Here is a 21,102-nt window from a genome sequence, read left to right as displayed (position 1 = left end):
GATACCACGTGACAGAGAAGCTTGGCTTTCCTTCCTCCGAAGTATCCAGGTGACTCAAGGCCCCAACCCTCCATTGTCGGACTGTTTGTTGTATGCCAGTTGCACGACTCCTTCTGCCACCGTGACTGAAGAGCCCAGCGCTGTTGAAAAGAGAAAAAAACCGGTGGGGAAGGCTGGGCTGGATCACCGGAGAGAGGCAAAGGAACGGATAGGAGTAGAAGGAGCGGATGCCCGCTCCGCGTCCCTGGCAGTTAGGAGGACAGGTTCTTAAAGGGGCCTTGACGGTTACCGTGACGACGGGGGTGGGCCGACGCGGGAGCGCCGGCCAGAGTTTTTGTTGCCTGTCAGGTTGCACTTGGCCACCTCGCACCTCTAAGCAAGTCTTCTTCCTCTGCACCTGGTAATCTCCGCTCAGCACAGACTGGTGAGGAATCCACAGCTGCAGTGGTAGCTAGGAGCCCTGCCCGCGTTTTCACCCAGCTTCGACCATGCCAGCGGTACTGGGTTTTGAAGGCAGCGCCAACAAGATCGGCGTGGGAGTGGTGCGGGATGGGAAGGTGCTGGCAAACCCGCGGCGGACTTACGTCACGCCCCCAGGCACTGGTGAGTAGGAAATTTAGTTTGCAGTGTGCTTCGCCGCCCCACGTTATCTTCTATCTTACTAAAACACAGCGAAGTGGGGCGTAGAGCGCATTGCCCCCTCAGAAAGTTTTTCATCAGAGTCTCAGATTATGTGACGTTTATTAACGTCACAAAGGTGATGAATAAGAGTCACAGACACCTAGACCTGGATCTTCAGGATTTGTTGAGCTTTTATTGAGCTTTCAGTCTTTTGTGTGCTAATCGTCAAGTCAGATTGCAGTTGGATACAAAAGTAGTTGCATACAAAAGTGGATGTGATGAGGACGTAAGCAGAACTTGACGGTATGATAAATAGTATAACATATAGTTGCAGTCAGCATATTCTAGAATGGGTGTAAAGACTCCCAGTTTAGCTGTCAGACTTGGTTGGCTTTGCAATATTAATATTCAATATATTTTTTGGACTTTAAATAGGAGTAATACCTGCATCTTGAATCTTGAGAATTAAAGTACCAATTATATTGCAGCTTTTTTTACAACTTTTTTTATATTACAACTTTTGATAAATGTTATTTGTAAGTTATGATGTTATATCAATACCTACCCTCCCCGAAAACACCTGAATGTGTGTGTGTGTGTGTGTGTGTGTGTGTGTGTGTATGCAGCTGACTTGCATATACCTGAAAAACCTCCCTGAACAGGTGATATTGTAACAGATTACTCAGAAATATATGTCTGTTTAGCACTCACTCTTCTAGGCATTTTGGTACCAGGAATGCAAAGATGAATAAAATAGCCAACGTTTTAGGATATTCTCCGTTAAACTGGGGAAACTACAGGTAATTATAAATGCTATAATTGTAACATATTAAATATGGTTCTAGATATTTTTGCCACAAACGTTTTCAATGTACAACTAATTAACCATAAGGCAGTTTCACCATAAAAGGTAAAATGGTTGACAGTTTGGTTTACATTTGGCAGACTTAATATATTTAAAGCTAGTTAATGGTTTGGTTTCAGTTCTTCAGTGAGAAAGTTGTCACAGGTACTTGCATTTTTGTAGTGAATAAGTCATATTCCTTATAATGGTCTCTACAGTAATGAGTAGATGTGGTAGTCTTAAAACAGTGGATGATAACAACCATGTATAAGCCAGATTGAATAGCTATGTGAAAACCAGATTGCAAATATATTAGAAAATATTTTTTATTTTATTTATTTTTTTAGTGAGAGAGAGACTGAGAGGCAGACAGGAAGGGAAAGAGAAGTATCAACTCATGGTTGTGACACTTTATTTATTGATTGCTTCTCATATGTGCCTTGGGGGGGTGTTGAAGGGATGGGGTGGGGATGGGGTCTCTGTGACCCCTTGCTCAAGCCACGGACCATGGGCCTAAGCCAGCCACCTTGGGCTTCAAGCCAGTGACCTTTTGGGCTCAAGCCAGTGACCATGGGGTCATGTCTATGATCCCATGCTTAAGCCAGTGACCCCACGCTCATTCAAACTAGTGACCTCAGTGGTTCAAACCTGGGACTTCAGTGTCCCCGGTGGACACTCTATCCACTGCACCACCACCTGGTCAGGCACTAAAAAATGGTAATATATCAGTTTGCAAATCCTTTGTGAGCAATCTTCACTCCCACCTATCAAAACTAAGTTTACAAGCAGTGGCTAATATAAAAGAGGCAGTTACTAATTCACAGCAGTCTTAACATAATTATTAATAATTACTGATTTCTTTAGTTGAAACTGATACCTTTCAAGGAACAATTATAGGATAAAAGAAAAACTGTGATGCCAAACAAGGAGATGAATGAAATCAACAAGCAAAAAATAAATTATAATACTATGAACAAAAGACTTAAAAACAATGCATTTTCTTTTTCACAATAAAGTTTTTAAATTTTTGTTATTTATGTTTCAATGGCCGTCTTTTATTTTTCATTTTTTTATCTTTTACTGTAAAAGATATTGCCTTAAGGCCAATTAGTTGTGCTGTGAAAATGCTTCTGGAAGAAATGTAGCAAAGATGTTATAGCAAACAGGCTCATGGTGAAATACTGGCCATACATAGCCCTGTCCTGGCAGCTCAGTTGGTTAGAGTGTCCTACTGATACACCAGGGTTGTGGGTTTAATCCCTGGTCAGGGCACTCGTAAGAATCAACCAATGAATGCATAAATAAGTGGCACAACAAATTAGCGTTTCTCTGTCTCTCTCTCTCTCTCTCTTCCTCCCCCCTTCCTCTTTCTAAAATATGTAAAAGAAAAAAAAAAGAAATTACTGTACATAGTTCAATACAGTATGTTAATTACATTGATGTAGCCTGACCAGGCGGTGGCGCAGTGGATAGAGCGTCAGACTGGAATGCAGAGGACCCAGGTTCGAGACCTCGAGGTTGCCAGCTTGAGCACGGGCTCATCTTGAGCAAAAAGCTTGAGCAAAAAGCTCACCCGCTTAGACCCAAGGTCTCTGGCTTGAGAGAGGAATTACTAGGTCTGCTGAAGGCCCACGGTCAAGGCACATATGAGAAAGCAATCAATGAACAACTAAGGTGTCGCAATGTGCAACAAAAAACTAATGATTGATGCTTCTCATCTCTCCGTTCCTGTCTGTCCCTGTCTATCCTCTCTGACTGTCTCTCTGTCTCTGTTAAAAAAAATAAATTAATTAAAAAAAAATTACATTGATGTAATCATGTACAGGTTTATAGATCTTCACAGAGAAGATCACCAAAGAGTGTAAAGTACATATTACTTGAATTGAGTCCTAAAGGCTGAGTAGAAGGTGGGTGTAAAGAAGGCCGTTTCTGAGAGGCGGTTCAGCCTAGCTGAACAGGCTGGAAGTAGTATAGAATAGGCTGAAAGACAGGATGCTTGAGAGTGAAAGGGACTCCTCCTACTACTAATTTGGATTTTCATCTACCTTTGTTACAGAAAAACCCTATGATCTCCGACTTGTGTTCCTCTCCTAGGATTTCTTCCAGGTGATACTGCCAGGCACCACCGAGCTGTTATCCTTGACCTGCTGCAAGAGGCACTAACAGAGGCTGGATTAACCTCCCAGGATATTGACTGCATTGCCTATACCAAAGGTATGGCTGGGTGAGTAGTGGCCAATGGAAGAATATACCTGGAGCTTAGCTATGTCAAAATGGCCTGCAGCTCACCTCTGCTACCATCACTACTCTGAACTTACCTCTCACATCCCCTGCCTCCTCCAGTCTGCTTTTCCCAGTCTCTAAAGGATTCTAACTCCTATTTCCATCTCCCTAGGCCCTGGCATGGGTGCCCCACTGGTTTCTGTGGCTGTTGTGGCTCGGACTTTGGCCCAGCTGTGGAATAAGCCATTGCTAGGCGTGAACCACTGTATCGGCCACATTGAGATGGGCCGCCTCATCACTGGAGCCACCAGCCCAACTGTGCTGTATGTCAGTGGAGGAAATACACAGGTATTTAGAATACTCCAGCATTTCTTCTTAATTTCTAAGGCACTGTGTAGCACCTTTCATACTCTACCTCAGAAGCAGGAACTGCAAGAACAAAGCTGGGCTCATTTGAACCTAAAATGTGACACATTAGAAAATCCATAACAAAGTTTGTAACATTGCAGATTTGGATAGGATAATCAGAACATGAAATGACTTTTATATATATGGTTATAAAAATAAGAATTTCCTTAGAAAAGGAATAAATGGTAAGGACTGAAGCCCTTAAGATAATTAAAGGATTTTCACTGTCATTATTTTAAAACTTATTTTTTATACGGATCTTAGCAATTAAAACTAGGCCTGACCAGGTAGTGGTGCAATGGATAGAGTGTTGGCCTGGAATGCTGAGGACCCAGGTTCAAAACCCCAAGGTTTCCTTGAGCACAGGCTCCTCTGGCTTGAGTGCGGGCTCACCAGCTTGAGTACGGGCTCACCAGCTTGAGCACAGGGTTGTCAACATGAGCGTGAGATCACAGACATGACCCCATGGTTGTTGGCTTGAGCCCAAAGGTCGCAGGCTTGAAGCTCAAGGTTGCTGGCTTGAGCAAGGGGTCATTAGTTCCACTGGAGCTCCCCCCCCATCAAGGCACATATGAGAATGCAATCAGTGAACAACTAAGGTGCAACTATGAGTTGATGCTTCTCATCTCCCTTCCTTCCTTCCTGTCTGTCTGTCTGTCTCTCTCTCTCTTTCTTTTTTTGTATTTTTCTTAAGTGAGAAGCGGGGAGGCAGAGAGACAGACTCCCACATGCACCCGACTAGGATCCACCCAGCAAGCCCACTAGGGGGCAATACTCTGCTCTTCTGGGGCTGTTGCTCTGTTGCAACCAGAGCCATTTTAGTGCCTGAGGCAAGGCCGTGGAGCCATCCTCAGCATCTGGGCCAACTTGCTCCAGTAGAGCCTTGGCTGTGGGAAGGGAAGAGAGAGATGGAAAGAAGGGAGAGGGGAGAGGATAGAGAAGCAGATGGTCGCTTCTCCTGTGTGCCCTGGCGGGGAATCAAACCTGGGTCATCTATAAGCTGGGCTTACGCTCTGCCACAGAGCCAACTGGACAGGGCCTGTCTCTCTCTTGCTAAAACAAACAAAAAAGACTTAAGGGGTACTACTACCCAATTTGTTTCTTTACACTGTTTACATGTTTTGTTTTGCGTTACTGGTAATAAAGCTATAGAAACTGTTACTCTAAGGGTATGAAAATATAAATTATTTTTAAAACATTTTATAAATGATAGGTGATATTTAAGTTTTAGGGGAAGCCACAGTTTAGGGTACCTTACAACTGGTTTTCAACTGCCAGTGCTGGTCCACCAGGAATTTTGTGCCATTCCACAAAAGTTAACCGCCCTGATATTGTATGAAGATTAATCATATGGACCAGCAGTTGAAAAACACTGACTTAACAATACCTTTTTAGATAACGATTAGAGAACTCTAGGCTTTTTTCCCATAGAACACTTGATGTAGTTACTGTCAGAAATAGTCATTGTTCCCAGCCTATGAAAGGGTTATGTTCTAAAACTTCATTGTGTGAAATAGTTATTAAAGATGAAGCACACATTCCCATGAAAACGATGTGGGAACTTTTACAGGTAGAGGGCATGCAGCTGGTTGAGGCCTGAAAGATGACATGCAAGGGTAGGGACTCGGGGTGTGGAGAGCAGCAATGGAGGATTACAAGAGTTGTGAGGAGCAGGAGCTGCAATCGAGGCTTCTCTTTTCCTCTTCCCTGCTTTGTTGTAAAAGATAGGGAAGTTGACTGGGTGGAGAGAAGTTGATGATCAAAGAAGAAAGGCAGGAATTTTTTCTCCCTTTTTGTCACCAGCCTTTTGACAGCAGAGTAAGATCTACATCGGAACAGAAAGAAATCCTGAGCAGCTCCCAGGGCAAAGGACTTCTGTGTTCCCTAGGAAACATTCACTGCCAGAAACATGGAACGTGTGTGTCAGTGGGTGATAAGTATTTTCTGTGCTTGAAGTTGGTCACGTAGGAAGAATGGACATAAGTTAATCATCAGGGCTGAATTGGGTTGGCCACTAGTCTGACCCAATGTGGAATTTTGAGTTTTTTACCTCTCTTTTCTCATATTTATAAGTAGTATTTCCTCTAAGCAGTAGTATTTCCTCTAAGGTCCTGGGAGCTGCTCAGGACCAGTATTCCCTGGTCCACACTGTCAAGACTGCTTTTAAGGGATGTGTCAGGAGCTTCCAAGCTAGACAAATGACAGTTTGCTTCTGCCCTCACCTAGACTGTCTTCTCTGTATTAGCAATCTGCTATGAGAATACTGAAGGCATAGCTGAGCTTCTTAGATAAGAGCTGTAAAAAATACCCACTCAGGGTTTGGCAAAGTACTTTTTCTCCATTTCTTGTTGGACACTCTAGTGGCCATGTTGATCCTCTGCTATATTCTTCTGCAAAGCCAAATACTCCTCTTTACAGACTTGAGGTTTCATGGACATCCTCATCACCCTTAGGTGATTGCATATGCAGAACATCGTTACCGCATCTTTGGGGAAACCATCGATATTGCTGTGGGTAATTGTCTGGATCGTTTTGCTCGAGTGCTGAAGGTAAGCCATTGGGCTGCAGAGAACATATGATTGGATGAGTTTTGGGGGAGCTGTGGAAATGGAGGGAGAAAGTAGTAAATTAGCTTCTTATGCTTCCTCAGTAGCTGACTTCATCTTTCTATCTGCTAGATTTCCAATGACCCGAGTCCAGGCTACAACATTGAACAGATGGCAAAGCAGTAAGGGGACATTAGGTGGAAGGAGGCTGATTGGTGGGGCTTCAGGGATTTTCCTTTATATGTATTAATGAGGTTTGGGAGGGGCTTTGGAGGGTGAGCAGCCAGTTGACTCCAAGCTGAGTGCTTCATATACTCACTTTGACCTAGAGGCAAGAAGCTAGTTGAGCTTCCGTACACTGTGAAGGGCATGGACGTCTCATTCTCAGGGATCCTGTCTTTCATTGAGGTGAGTGTGGGAGAGGTGAGGAGATGGGCACTTGAATACTTTCTAATGAAGCATGTCTGTTTTGCTCACCAGTGTATTACCTGCTATACAATACTGTATAGCACAGTACTGGCCTAGATTAGATGCTGAATGAATTAATTTAGCAAATATTTATTGACTATCTTCTGTGTATCAGGCATTGCTCTAGGCCAGCGGTTCTCAACCTGTGGGTCGTGACCCCGGCGGGGGTCCAACGACCAAAACACAGGGGTCGCCTAAAGCCATCGGAAAATACATATTTATTATACAATACATTTTTAAATAAAATATATATTTCCGATGGCTTTAGGCGACCCCTGTGTTTTGGTCGTTGGACCCCCGCCAAGGTCGCGACCCACAGGTTGAGAACCGCTGCTCTAGGCAGTAACAATATAGTATGGAGCAAAACAAAAATCCCTGCCTACTTGGAGCTTGCATCCTAACAAGGGGAGACAGATAAAGAAAATTTTTAAAAGAAAAAAGAAGAGAAAGTAAAATATAGAGTTAGATCATGGTAAGTGTAATGGAGAACAATTCAGCAGGGTAAGGGAGGGGCAGGGGGAGATGCCATGGCAGGTGTTCTTAATTACTGCATCTTGAAGGAATGTTCCACCTTCTATAATTTGGTGCCAGTGAAAGGCAAAGTGTGGTATGGGACATACTGGTCAGTTGAATTGTGGTGAAACATGGCGATTTTCTAAGTGCATTAATATTTGCTCTCATGGCATCTCCCAAACCACTATTTATTGTATTTTCTGTTTGTTTTCTACTTTAATTACAGGATGTAGCTCAACGGATGCTGGCCACAGGCGAATGTACTCCTGAGGATCTGTGTTTCTCCCTGCAGGTAATGGAGTAAAAAGCTGGGACAGAAAGTTGGGGCTGGAGTGCCATGAACCAGTGCAGCTAGTAATTCAGGTCCTGAATAGGAACGGCAAGGAATTAAGAAAATAGGCTTAGAGAAAAAGGATGGGCTCAGGAGGTCTCTTTGCTATGCAAGAGATAGCTTGCCAAAAGCAAAGCTCCATCCCCCAACCTGCTTTATTGATAGGGCAAAGTAAGGCCATTAGCAAATCAAAGAGATCAGTAAAGCAAAGTAACATTTCCAAGGCATCCCAAGAATTCTCCCAAGTGCAGAAAACCCCCACCATACATAACATCTTAATTTCACAAAACAAAGGATAGAAGACACTTGCCTCCAGTCTTTCTGAGGGACATGGGGGGTAGGATGAGTATAAACAATCCAGCAGCACAGCTTAACATGAAGGTGTGAAAAAGTAGCCTTTAGCAACTTCACAGAACAAGTGAGGTGAGGGGTTGGGCAGACTGTCAGCTCACTGCCAGTTCCCCACACCTCTGTCCCCCAAAAATCTAAACTGGAAGGACCCTGTTGGCTTTCAGTCCCCAACACTTCAGGAACTTTTATATAGTAGAACCAACTTGGGATTCCCTCTGATGTTTTCACCTTGTCTGTCCCACACAGGAAACTGTGTTTGCAATGCTGGTAGAGATCACAGAGCGAGCCATGGCACATTGTGGCTCCCAGGAGGCCCTTGTCGTGGGAGGTGTAGGGTGTATGTATCATTAGACTGTGCTCCTCTTTCCTATTCTTGGGCATGTGGGTCTTCCTCCTGATGGTTTAAATCAGTAAGGGTTTGGGGAAATTACAAGTTTCGTTTCTTATCCCATGCTTCCCAATCCTTGCCCCCTGGGACTGCTATTTCATTTTCCTAAGTAAATGCACACACAGTATACAGCTAGACTGGCGAAATGGCTAAACTAAGTTAACCCTACCCGCTCCCTGTGTAGGTAACATGCGGCTACAGGAAATGATGGAGACCATGTGCCAGGAACGTGGAGCCCGGCTTTTTGCCACAGATGAGAGGTAAAGGTCCTTTTCCTTTCTTGATTTTTTTTTTCCCAATTACTGTAGTTTTCTACCTTTAGATACCAAATTTCTTATCTCTTTTCCTTCCCAGATTCTGCATTGACAATGGAGCCATGATAGCCCAGGCTGGCTGGGAGATGTTTCGGGCTGGACACAGGACCCCCCTCAGTGATTCTGGGATCACACAGAGGTGAGTGCCCTTCGGGGTAGGTGTTGATAGGATTATATGGGGGTTAGGCAGAAATCAGCAGAGCAGAGCGTCCAGAATCATGAGGTTAGAGAAGAGTGGAAGAAGCTAAGAACAGCCATCCACAAAGTTTCTTCTATTTTTTCACAGGTATCGGACAGATGAAGTAGAAGTGACCTGGAGGGACTGACAAAGTTAACAGGATCAGAACAGATTGTGCCCTAAGTGGAATTCATTACCCCTGTCCTGACATGGGAGCCCTGGCCAGGCGATAAACGCCCCTTCCCAGCATTTGAACCTCAAGATGACTCAGCAATAAAATATTTTTGGTTTTGTACATTGGTATTGTTGTTCAGGAATAATAATAGAGACAGCACTGAATAAATTCCTGTTGGTAGGGTGAATGGATAAGGAGGCAGGGATCAGAGCAGCATCCTGGCTGACTGTGCAGGTAGTCTTGGGGGTTGCTGCTCTGGAGCTAAGGTTGAGGGAATATCTTAGGTACTTTTCTGGTATTTATTTTCCTCTTCTTTGACAAGTGAGAGGAGGGGAGATAGAGAGACAGACTCCCACATGTGCCCTGACGGATCCACCTGGCAACCCCCACCTGGGGATGATGTCTGCCCATTTGGGGCCATGCTCACAACCGAGCTATTTTCAACACCTGAGGTAGAGGCTCCACAGAGCCATCCTCAGCACAACACACTCAAACCAATCAAGCCATGGCTGCAGGAAGGAGAGAGAGAGAGAGAGAAGTGGGGAGGGGTGGAGAAGCAGATGGTTGCTGCTTCTGTGTACCCTGACCGAGAAACGAACCTGGCAGATTCACATGCCGGACTGATGCTCTGCCACTAAGTCAACCAGCCAGGGCTCTAATGTCCCCTTAATGATGGTGTTATTATAACTAATATTTTAGTATCAGGCCTTGTGCTAACTGCTTTACATTCATCATCTCATTTAAATTCTTGGAAGTAGGTGCTCAGTACTTCCTTCAAAGTAGTCTGGAGCCAGGTCTAATACATACTAATTTGTAACTAAGATAAAACTGTCACCCCTCCATGCACTTACTCCTACATGTACTTCTCTTGGCAGGCGGAAGGGGGGCCCTAGGTACACATTCCTCCCTACGACACCCACCAGAATTAATGTCATCCTGCCTTTTATCTTGTTTATGTCAATTACAGAGAAACCCCAAACTACCAAGTCACCTCTCATCTATTAGACTCTACAATAACCATTACTTTTACCCCCTTTTTTATCCCCATCTACCTTCCTCTTCCAACTCCTGGAATCCTAGTGCTCTTTTAATGTAATGGCAAGTCATTAGCAAAATTCCCTACATCCTCAACCTCTTCTCTGAATGTTCCCTTTACATTCCTGCTCTGGCCCTGGTTTGTCCTGAGGACTCCACTTTTCTTACCACCTCTAATGGTGGTGTTTCTTGGATCTGTTGTGCCACTGGGCCTAGAGGCAGTGCAGCTTCCCTCGTTTTCCCTTATGCCCTTTTTAGATCCTTCTCTCATCCCTAACACACTTCAGCTTTGAAACACAGGTCATTAGACTATATCATGCCAATACCACTCCTGTCATGAATCTTGATGATTTCGGTATCCATATGGAGTAACTTTCTTCTTTAAAAAAAAAATGTTTATTTTATTGATTTGAGAGAGAAACAGGAACATTGATCTATTCTTGTATGTGCCCTGACCAGGGATCAAACTGGCAACCTCTGCACTTTGGGATGATTGCTGTAACCAACAGGTATCTGGCCAGGGCATGTGGATTACTGTATTTCCCATGTATAAGACGCACTTTAATTTTTGGGGGCCCGAAATTTGAAAAAAAAAATGTACTACATAAAGTTATTGAACTCAAGTTTTATTCATCGTAAAATTCATACAACTACTCATCAGTGTCAAAACTCCCTTCCATTAGCTTGTCCTCATCTGTGTCTGAGGACAAATCACTAAACAATGAGAGCAAAAACAAGCGTGAAAAAGTAGGAGATGCAAGTAAAAATCTACAACCACTGTATAAAAAGGACCCAGTTTTTATATTTATTTATTATGTTTTTGACAGAGGGATAGATAGGGACAGACAGGAATGGAGAGAGATGAGAAGCATCAATCATTAGTTTTTTCGTTGCGCCACCTTAGTTGTTCAATGATTGCTTTCTCGTATGTGCCTTGACCATGCATGGGCCTTCAGCAGACCAAGTAACTCCTTGCTCGAGCCAGTGACCTTGGTACAAGCTGGTGAGCTTTTGCTCAAACCAGATGAGCCCGTGCTCAAGTTGGTGACCTTGGGGTCTCGAACCTGGGTCCTCTGCATCCCAGTTTGATGCTCTATCCACTGCGCCACCACCTGGTCAGGCAGGACCCAATTTTTAGACCCCAAGTTTTTAAAAAAATGGTGCGTCGCCCTGGCCGGTTGGCTCAGCGGTAGAGCGTCGGCCTAGCGAGCGGAGGACCCGGGTTCGATTCCCGGCCAGGGCACACAGGAGAAGCGCCCATTTGCTTCTCCACCCCTCCGCCGCACTTTCCTCTCTGTCTCTCTCTTCCCCTCCCGCAGCCAAGGCTCCATTGGAGCAAAGATGGCCCGGGCGCTGGGGATGGCTCTGTGGCCTCTGCCCCAGGCGCTAGAGTGGCTCTGGTCGCAATATGGCGATGCCCAGGATGGGCAGAGCATCGCCCCCTGGTGGGCAGAGCGTCGCCCCATGGTGGGCGTGCCGGGTGGATCCCGGTCGGGCGCATGCGGGAGTCTGTCTGACTGTCTCTCCCCATTTCCAGCTTCAGAAAAATGAAAAAAAACAAACAAACAAAAAAACAAAACAAAAAAAAAATGGTGCGTCATACATGGGGAAACACGGTAACTTTCTAATGCTTTGGTCTCTCAGTTCTTTGCTCCTTTGGTGATCTTGTCCTCCACTCTCACTTCTAGCTCTCTTCCTTGTTTTATTTCTCTGCAAAGCACTTACTACCTTCTAATCTAATAGTTTTACCTAGGATCATTATTTGTCTCCTTCCATTAGAATATAAAGTCTCAGGATGATCAGTTCATAAGGTAAATGTCTAATCACTATGTTGTACACCTGAAACTAATATTGTATGTCAACTGGAATTGAAAAATAACTTTTTAAAAAGAATATGAGGGCCTGACCTGTGGTGGCGCAGTGGACAAAGCGTCGACCTGGAAATGCTGAGGTTGCCGGTTCGAAACCCTGGGCTTGCCTGGTCAAAGCACACATGGGAGTTGATGCTTCCAGCTCCTCCCCCCCTGTCTCTCTCTCTCTCTCTCTCTCTCTCTCCCTCTCCTAAAATGAATAAATAAATAAATAAAAAAATTAAAAAAAAAAAAAAAAAAAAAGAATATGAGGCCCTGGCCGGTTAGCTCAGTGGTAGAGCGTCGGCCTGGCGTGCAGAAGTCCCGGGTTTGATTCCTGGCCAGGGCACACAGGAGAAGCGCCCATCTGCTTCTCCACCCCTCCCCCTCTCCTTCCTCTCTGTCTCTCTCTTCCCCTCCTGCAGGGAGGCTCCATTGGAGCAAAGATGGCCCCAGCGCTGGGGATGGCTCCTTGGCCTCTGCCCCAGGCGCTGGAGTGGCTCTAGTCGCAACAGAGCAGAGCGTCGCCCCCTGGTGGGCGTGCTGGGTGGATCCCGGTCAGGCACATGCGGGAGTCTGTCGGACTGTCTCTCCCCGTTTCCAGCTTCAGAAAAATACAAAAAAAAAAAAAAAAAAGAATATGAACTCCGTGAGAGGAGGGGATTTTTATTTTATTCATTGCCATGTTATCTCCCAGTACTTAGAGTGGCCATTCAATCAATATTTGCTGAGTGATGAATAGTTGATGGGGAAATAAACCAAAGAGATAATCAAAGGACTATAAAGTAAGATTTGGACCCAAAAATAAAAAATAAAAAAAAGTAATTGGGACTATATGAACTTTGGAAAATAGTAAGTTTTTTATTACAGGGGGTCCTCAGTTTACAACATAGTTCCATTTCTATGACAGTGACGTAACCAAATTTTGGTGTAAGTCAAAACACACCCTAGCCTAAATCATTTTGCTATCTAACACAGTTGTAAAATCATAATCTAGAACATAAAAACACAAGCCACAGAAAAAGGATAAGGACATAAATATACTGTATTGTACACTGTACTCTAGTAACAGAAAAAATGACCAAAAACTGAGTGTAAAAGAAATTCCTTACCTTTATTCCTGTGGTTGAGTTGCACACTGGAAGGGTCATTGCAAGGTGGGAGAGTGTGACCTATTGGGAGGAGGAAGCTGGAGAGGCAGGAGAACCTGCAGAAGGTGCTGGAGATACTGGGTCAGGTGAATCAGGATTGCCTAAGGAGCATGCAGGAGATGCTGGACATGATTCTACCTGTACTGCAGGTGTTTCATCTTGAGAAGTGGCTGATGTAGAGGGCACAGGATCTGTTGCAGGCCTCTCTACCTTCTTAAACGATTGTTCCAGGCTAGTCTAGAAGGTTAATGACTTCTAACCATACTAGTTTGCCCATGTAGTCCATAAGTACGATGCTAATAGTGTAGCTGAAACACTCATGTCTCAATTTTTTAAAATTTTTATGGGAGTGAGCATTGTAAACTTGAAATGTTGTATGCTGAAACTGTCATAACCCAAGGGTCCCTTGTACTTTCTAAATAGAAAGTAGTGATAAATACTCTTTCACTTATGAAGAATAGATTCATTGAAAATGCACCAAGACAGTGAGTTTTAAAATCATAAACTTTGGACTGGATGATAGAGTGGGATACAAATAGAAGATAAAGTTCTCTCCTTGAATGTAATTCAGAACAGGAATGACCTCTGCCTCTCTAGTGTTGGACAGTAAATTTTATAATTGGGAATCAAGTGTGTTATATTAATATTATGAGTAATATTATGAGGTGGAATGGATCTTGAAGGAACGACCTTTGGCATTGTAGTTGGGGTATTTTTACCTTGGCAAGCTTTGGGCTCTTGCTTGAGGCTTTCCAAGAATAGCCTCAAAGTTTCTGGAGCCAAGAGACTAAAATCGTGGCTTTGCGAGTCCTAAATTATAGGCTCCTCCTAGCTCACTCTTCTGAGTCTTTTACATGTCCTGCTGATTTACACAAATGAAGGCAGTAGGGGATGTCAGGCTCAGAGTGAGCAGCATCTCCAGCCTGGTCAGGGACAGGGCCCCAGGGCAGGCTGAGGGATTGCAGGTAGGCCCTTGTTATGGAAGGCAGTGTAAGGAATGGAACTGTTCCTCGGTTAATCTAGCCATTGGACTAGCCTACCCCTGGCATCTCTGCCCTGCAGTTTGTAATTTTCCCAAACTCACGTGACTGAGGGCAGCATCTTGAGGGAACACTGCCCTAGGACTTTGCGAAGACACATGTGCCACTTAGACTACATGGCTAGGAAGAACAAGCAGATGACAAAGTAAGTGCCATTGGCAGCCCCTACTCTGAGACATTTGCCCCACTTGCTGGCCCTGTTCCTATACACCTGCTTTTGGTCTGTCTACAGGTCCTGCTCCGAGATATGGCCTAAAGGAATAGGAGCATTGAGAAAAGTAGATCCAGGTCCAGCTTTGGTGGTGGCTTCTGCAACCGGTGTAAGGCCACCAAGTCTTCAAAAGCCTTCTGGCTGCAAAGGAAGGAAACCCCAGATTTAGCAAGGAGCAGAGAGTACATGTTGTCCCCTGAAATTTCTGTCCTTGGCATTTAGGGAACATAGGGCTTCTTCTGTTCAGTTTTCCTGAACTAAACTTACATTTCTACCAAACTGGAAACTGGAAACCCATTCAGATGTCAGTAGAGACCACAGCTGCTGTTTCCCCACAGCCAGTACTCCCACTACAGTCGTGTTTCATCAGGTTCTGGCTCCTCCTCCCTCTATCTCCCTTTATTGGCCAGAATAGTCATGAAAGTATAGCTTGTATGACATTTGCTCCTTTAGGTACTTAGTTATGAAGGAGGAAGGAAGACAGGAAGAGAACTGTGTGGGGGAGGGGGATTGGTTCTGACCACATCTCTTGAGGCTTGCCTTGTGAGCTCAGGTAGTAGTCACATGTTGGAAGCTAAACCTGAACCTTATGAGGAAGAAACATGACCTATGGCAAGACAAGAGAGGAACTGGACATTCTGCCTATATTTCCCAGTACCTTTTCCTATCCGTCCACCTGCAACAAGTGGTACTGGTACCCCCCGCCTCCCACACCTCCCCTTCCTGTCTCTTCTGCATTTTAGGCCAAGCCTTGGGTTTTCATGTCCTGCTTACTCCTCGTGTTTCTCAGGGGGACTACTCACTGCTGCTCAGGGGGACTACTCACAGGACATCAAACCCATTTTTTCTTGTGTGCCAGTAAAAGGAGATAGCACAGTCTTCCCTCTGATGATAGCAGATGGGAAGCCTCCTTGCCTGCCTTCTCTTGGATACAAGGGGCAAACTGTTACAGTCTCTGAGGTGGGAGGAGGGTATTGGATGTTTTGTACATGAAGAGTTTGTTCTCAAGTCCTCCCTTATCTTTATATCCCTATCCTCCCTTTCCTGTTCTTCCCTGGAACTTGCAGAAGAGTTGGGGGTTTTTAAGAAGCCATAGAGTCCCTACCTTCATCATTACTGAGCCAGTACGTGTCCTCTGTCCACCAGCCCTTCTTAGACTAGAATAGGGTTTGAGGCTGCATACAATCACCTCCAACTCCGTATCAGACTTTCTCTCTCCCAAAACAGAATGTTGCTATCCCGAAGAAATGTCATGTGACTTCTCTCATTCCCTGTGTTTACTTCACTGGTGCCTTGCTTTCCTCTTCCCCACTCCCCAACTCTTTCCCCCTAAATCAGGATATGTTGTAGAATTGGCCTCTTTCCCTTCTGAGAATCTATTCCTGTGGTTATCCAGAAACCTTGGATTTATTGGAAAAGGTAGAAGTATAACACAAAAGAATGTTATTTTGTGGCATCCTTCTCACCACACTCCAGCTCACCCTCACCTGCTATTTTGTATCCACATTCCTGCCACCAGAATTTAGAAGATAACTTGAAAGATTCCCCCCATGCCATAAGGTTTCAGAAGAACTCACCATAACAGGATCTTCAAAGCTAAGTTCATTTTTCTCACATTGTGCTGATTCTATTCAGTCTCAAGCTTTGGTAACTAAATAAGTACACCTACCTCCTTTGACAGCCAATTTCTATGCCTTTACACCTTATCCTTCTCTTAGGCCTATCCCTTTTTAACACACTTTGAGATTGATGTTAGATAACCAGGCTTAACCCCAGTGATGTCTTTAAGAAGCAGACATTTGAGTTGTAGTCAAAGTCTTTTACTGGGAAAAAAGAAGATTAAGAGCAAGAGCCAAGGAGAGGGGAGCTCCCCTACCTGAGGACACAGGTACTGCTGGGCAGCTGGAAGGAACAGGGATTCACCATTATTATATTTCCTCTTCCCCTGGTTCCTGACCATTACTAAGCCCACCTTCACGTCCCTACCCTTCCAACCTCCACTTACTATAAAATGCCAGCATAGCCCTCCACAGCATATGTCCGCACCTCCTGCTAATTTTGCTTATATTCCAAGACCCGCACTGGGCTTTAGCTGGCCAAACCTGTGACCTGAAAGGAGAGGCAATGAGAAAAGAAAGATATAGTATATTGGGCACAAGATGACAAGAAGTGACAGTTTGGCACGCTGACCTGCATGAGGCTCTGGGCCCCAGAATATAGCCAGGAATTAGGTATGACTGTATAGAATGAATGAATCTTCCAGACATTTAGCCAGTTGACATTATTCTCAGGACCTTCAATGGCTTGGGGCTCCAATGAGGGGGAGGCAGAAATGTAGTCTGTGACCATCCCTTGAAGCATCTTTCTACCTGACCCTCACTGTTCTCCAAGTCCTCTGAGCTCACTCGCTGACCTGTTGATCCCCTCACCGTTTTTCTTCCCTGTACTCAGTCCCCTCCCACTGAGAGTCCATTCCCCCTTTTCTTAGCAAGACACTTTTGTCCAGCCCCGGGGGGAATCCAGGGGTCCCACAGGAAGCGACGGCGTCAGCACAAAATGAGTGAGAGAGCCGAATTCTTTAGCATTCACTGCCAGGCATCTCCGCCAATGGCTAGTATAGCTTTATTTTTATACACACACACTAAGTTACAATCACATGGTATTCAGAATACATTGATTAATAATTGTTTTTGTTTCACTATGGTTACATATTCCTAGGTAATGGTTAGTACATTTCTATAAGCTATAAATCAGGTGGTAAGTCATTCTAAGTACCGTTATACAATAACTTGATTAGCAATAACAATATTGGCGCAAGCTTCTAAAAGGTCAGTATTGATTAATAACTCTATCTTACCTAAGGGTCTATTGTCCAGTCAAATTTTATTTGTCTACTATATTCATATACTAGTTAAGTTCTAACTTTATTCTTCTCAGAGTATTCCACCACCTGCAGGTCAGGTATGCAAGAAGAAAGGAAAGTTTCTCTACTGTACCACATGAAAAGGTTAGGAAGGTAAAGTAATGGATTAAGTGAAGGCTGAAAGGTGCTTTTGTGTATAGTTACTGTTTCCTATCTATTCATAAGTCACAATCTATTTTTTCTAACATGATTTATAGGAGGGAATTTTCCTACAGACTTAACCCTTTCCAGGAGATATCATAGCCAGTCTCCTATGTCTATGAGCCCAGGTAAAGGGGCTTTATAGGCTTTTCTGTGGAATTCACACCCTCTGTCTCATTTCCAGAGAAATTACTATAAATCTGCAGGGAAAGCACGGTACTATTATCCCTGTGCCATAAATGATAGCACACACACCCAGAAAAGGGAGGATAAAAAACCAAAGTAATTCAAAAAGTTAAAGGGGGAAGTATTGTTGCGCCTCTTCTTTCTGTGACTGTGTCAACCAGCAGTTGTTGATCTTCTTTGCTGTGACTGTGTCAACCAGCAGTTGTTGATCTTCTTTGCTGCGACTATGTCAACCAGCAGCTGTTGATCGGCTTCTGACACACATTCCCGCACATTATGAGACTCAAGTTCTTGGTGAAGGTCCCCACAAAATCCACCAGGGCTGGATGCTGACTAGGGGAGCCAGTTAGCACCAGGCACTATGGCCTGTGGAGAGAGAATGTTCAAAGCAGTGGTGAGCTCTTTCCCACCCACTGGAGAATTTTAGAGAAGATTCTAGAAAGAAAGCAAGAGTATTAGGCTTCTCCATGTCACAGAATGATGAAAGAAGTGGTTCCTGGGGCATCTCTTCTGCCATGGAGCACCCCTTCTGCAGAGGACCCTGCTTTCTCTACCCCACTAGAATTCTGTTCCTTTTCCTCCATTGCCCCTCCAAGATTTTAGAAAGCTAGTTTCCTTTTATATCTACAGTAGGGACTGAAAAACTAAAGTCTGAAAGAACCTGTCATATAATATAAAAAAAAAATAAAGTGGACCAGGTGGGAACTGACACAGTGGAGAGAACACCTGTTCATCCATGGGACAGCAGTGCCTTGGCTCCAGCTAAGTGCATCATGTGGGATGGAGGCCCAGGACTATCAGATATATATTGAATGTTGGCAATTAATTTATTTTTCATTGTAAATGCTGTACAATTTGAACAAAACTCATTTGCAGGCATGATCCAATTCAGAGGCTCAGTTTTCAACCTCTGCTCTAGAGACTTTCTCACTGGACATTCTTGACATGGTTACACATGTTGATGAGGTTCACTGAGTAGGACAGTGCCTGTGGTAGGTTCCTAAATGGACCACCCATCCTAGTTTACATCTGTGCAGAGGAAGGGGTAGCGCAGAGTGATCAGAAGTGCAGCCTCACTTGCCAGATAGGAGAGGAAATGAACATTTGTTGTTGGTAGTTCTGGGTCTCTTATGAGGGTCAGCCTCTTGTATCTTACTCTTTTACCCACCTGCCCACTCACTCACCAGGTTTCTTGTAGAATGGATAGAGCAGCAACAGAAGGATAAGCAACAGAGCAATGAGCACTGCCCACCAAGTAAGGACGAACATGATGAGCAGGCAGAGCAGACAGCCAGGCAGCAGAGCCAGGGACTGTACCAGGACAAGGAAGGGCGCCAGCCTGCAGAAGAGAGTGAATGCAGCCCTTCCTTTGGCCTCAGTACCACCCACTCATGAACCCCAAGGATGCTCCCCCAATTTTCCCAGGTCCTCCCAGCCCCGGACCTTACCCTAACACCTGCCCATACTAGCCAGATGACTGCCCAAGGGAGGCATGAAAATAGCCCAAGTTGACAAGGGCATAGGAACATAGGAAAAAATTGGAGATGATGGAAGCAGTGGTGTTCAGACCAGCTTTGGGAGAGGTGAAAGTTCAGGGGGTCATTTTCTGAACTCAAGTCATGAGATCGATGTTTGGAGAGTCAAGGGCACCATCTGGCTTTCTTCCCTATACTCGCTATTTCCTACTCCCCGCTCCACCTTCCACACACAACACCACCACCTCCACCACTGAGTTAGCAGATATTTCATCAACTTTTAATACTAGAGAGAGAAATGCTCTATCTGTTCTACAAGAAACAACTCAGAAGTAGGGCAGTGGGAGACATGGAGGGATGCTGATTAATGAAGCCCAGTGTGGGAGCTGGAGGTGGAGCACTCTCCAATAAGGATGAAACCGGCGGCAATGAGGATGGTGACAGATAGCCTTGCAGAGACTCGGTGGTCTGGCCATGGCCTTTCCCTAAAAAACCAACGACTGGGTCCAGTTTATCCTGGCACAGTCTCTATTCAGGAGGCATGGTGATCATCAGGGGAGGGTCCCAAGAAGAGGGAGAATGATAAGCTTCTTCCTCCTAAAGAGGCAGGAGTGGGTGGGGAGTACAGAGGGGGAGTTGAAGGAGCTTAGGGACCTTAACAGGAAGAAAGGATAGAAGGCATAGAATCTGGTGAGACCTCTGGGAATGTGCAATGGGAAAAACAGAAGATGATGGAAGAGCAATGCCTTCCCCATACTTTGCCTTGATTTATGAGCAGACTTTGAATTTTGCAATGTGAGCTTGAATCGTCTCTTAAACACCAGCCAGCCACGGTCTAATACCATCTAACTCCTGGTTGCTGAGGCTGAGCCCTCTTTTGCTCTTCCTTAAAATACTAGACTCTTGAGACGGCCCTGACTTACATTATCTTCTTTCTCCCACAAGCCTCTTGCTAAGGTACCACCTAACCTGGAAGGGCTGAAGCAAAGCAGGAAAGGGCAGAGGACAGGGTAGCCCCAAAGATGCCTGCAGTGCTAAATCAGGGAACTGGATGCACACACAATGCTCACGGCCTAAGAAGGGAAGGCAGAGGTAGAAATCAATGGATTTCAGAAGCAATGCATTCCATTCATATTTTCACCTAACTTTCCCAGAAGTTGTAGGACATAATACATTTTATCCCATCTTTAAAGATTTTACCTACCCACATGCATCCGCTGGATTAATTACTGGTTTCCCGCATCTATGCTATGCCCAGCAGTGAGCTAGGTAAGATACATCTTTCAAATCGTACCCTCTGATTCACTCACCTGGTGGTGATTTGAAAGCTCAGAGTCAGGACCCTTGCTTTCTACAACTGCTAAGACCTCAGTCATACTGGCACTCTGGGCCCAGGCAGCTCCCATTCTGCACATACATGTTAGTCCTACCTCGAGGCATACAGGAGCCTGGAAATGAAGTTGAGGACACACACTCCTTCATGGGGATGGAATCCCAGTCCATAGCAGGGATTAGGTAGCAGTGCTCTTTGGTACTGGTCTAGGTATCACCAGTGCGAAAAGGGTAAATGGAAGTGTGAATGCATGGGGGCAGGAAGGGAGGACCTTATTTGATAAACAGAGAACACCATACAATTAATTAATGAAATGAGTGAGGGGCAGAAATGATGAAGGAAGGTGGGGGGGCTACCTGCATCTAAACTACTCTGAATATGTTAATGAATGCTCTTC

The 21,102-nt window shown here is 44.8% G+C and overlaps 2 protein-coding genes across 3 annotated transcripts in view; one reads left to right on the top strand and one right to left on the bottom strand.

Annotated features, from left to right (window-relative positions):
• The window catches only part of RNASE6 (ribonuclease A family member 6), a 476,573-nt gene that overhangs the window by 267,688 nt on the left and 187,783 nt on the right, over window positions 1-21,102 (bottom strand). The window lies entirely within an intron of this gene.
• On the top strand, window positions 64-9,480 carry OSGEP (O-sialoglycoprotein endopeptidase). The gene is made up of 11 exons (XM_066388192.1): window positions 64-603; window positions 3,560-3,679; window positions 3,861-4,036; window positions 6,550-6,645; window positions 6,775-6,824; window positions 6,972-7,050; window positions 7,850-7,915; window positions 8,552-8,642; window positions 8,878-8,953; window positions 9,048-9,146; window positions 9,294-9,480. Exons 1-11 carry the CDS (start codon window positions 489-491, stop codon window positions 9,331-9,333), a joined length of 1,008 nt encoding a protein of 335 aa, XP_066244289.1. The 5' UTR covers window positions 64-488; the 3' UTR covers window positions 9,334-9,480.

This window comes from Saccopteryx leptura, chromosome 6 (genome assembly GCF_036850995.1).
Source record: "Saccopteryx leptura isolate mSacLep1 chromosome 6, mSacLep1_pri_phased_curated, whole genome shotgun sequence".
NCBI lineage: Eukaryota > Metazoa > Chordata > Mammalia > Chiroptera > Emballonuridae > Saccopteryx > Saccopteryx leptura.
This window is presented reverse-complemented; position numbering and strand designations above follow the sequence as displayed.

Coding starts and splice junctions, on each gene's coding strand:
- OSGEP (XM_066388192.1), top strand. CDS start 489: ATGCCAGCGGTACTGGGTTTTGAAGGCAGCGCCAACAAGATCGGCGTG. Junction 4,037..6,549: donor TCAGTGGAGGAAATACACAG/GTATTTAGAATA, acceptor CATCACCCTTAG/GTGATTGCATATGCAGAACA. Junction 8,954..9,047: donor CTTTTTGCCACAGATGAGAG/GTAAAGGTCCTT, acceptor TTTCCTTCCCAG/ATTCTGCATTGACAATGGAG.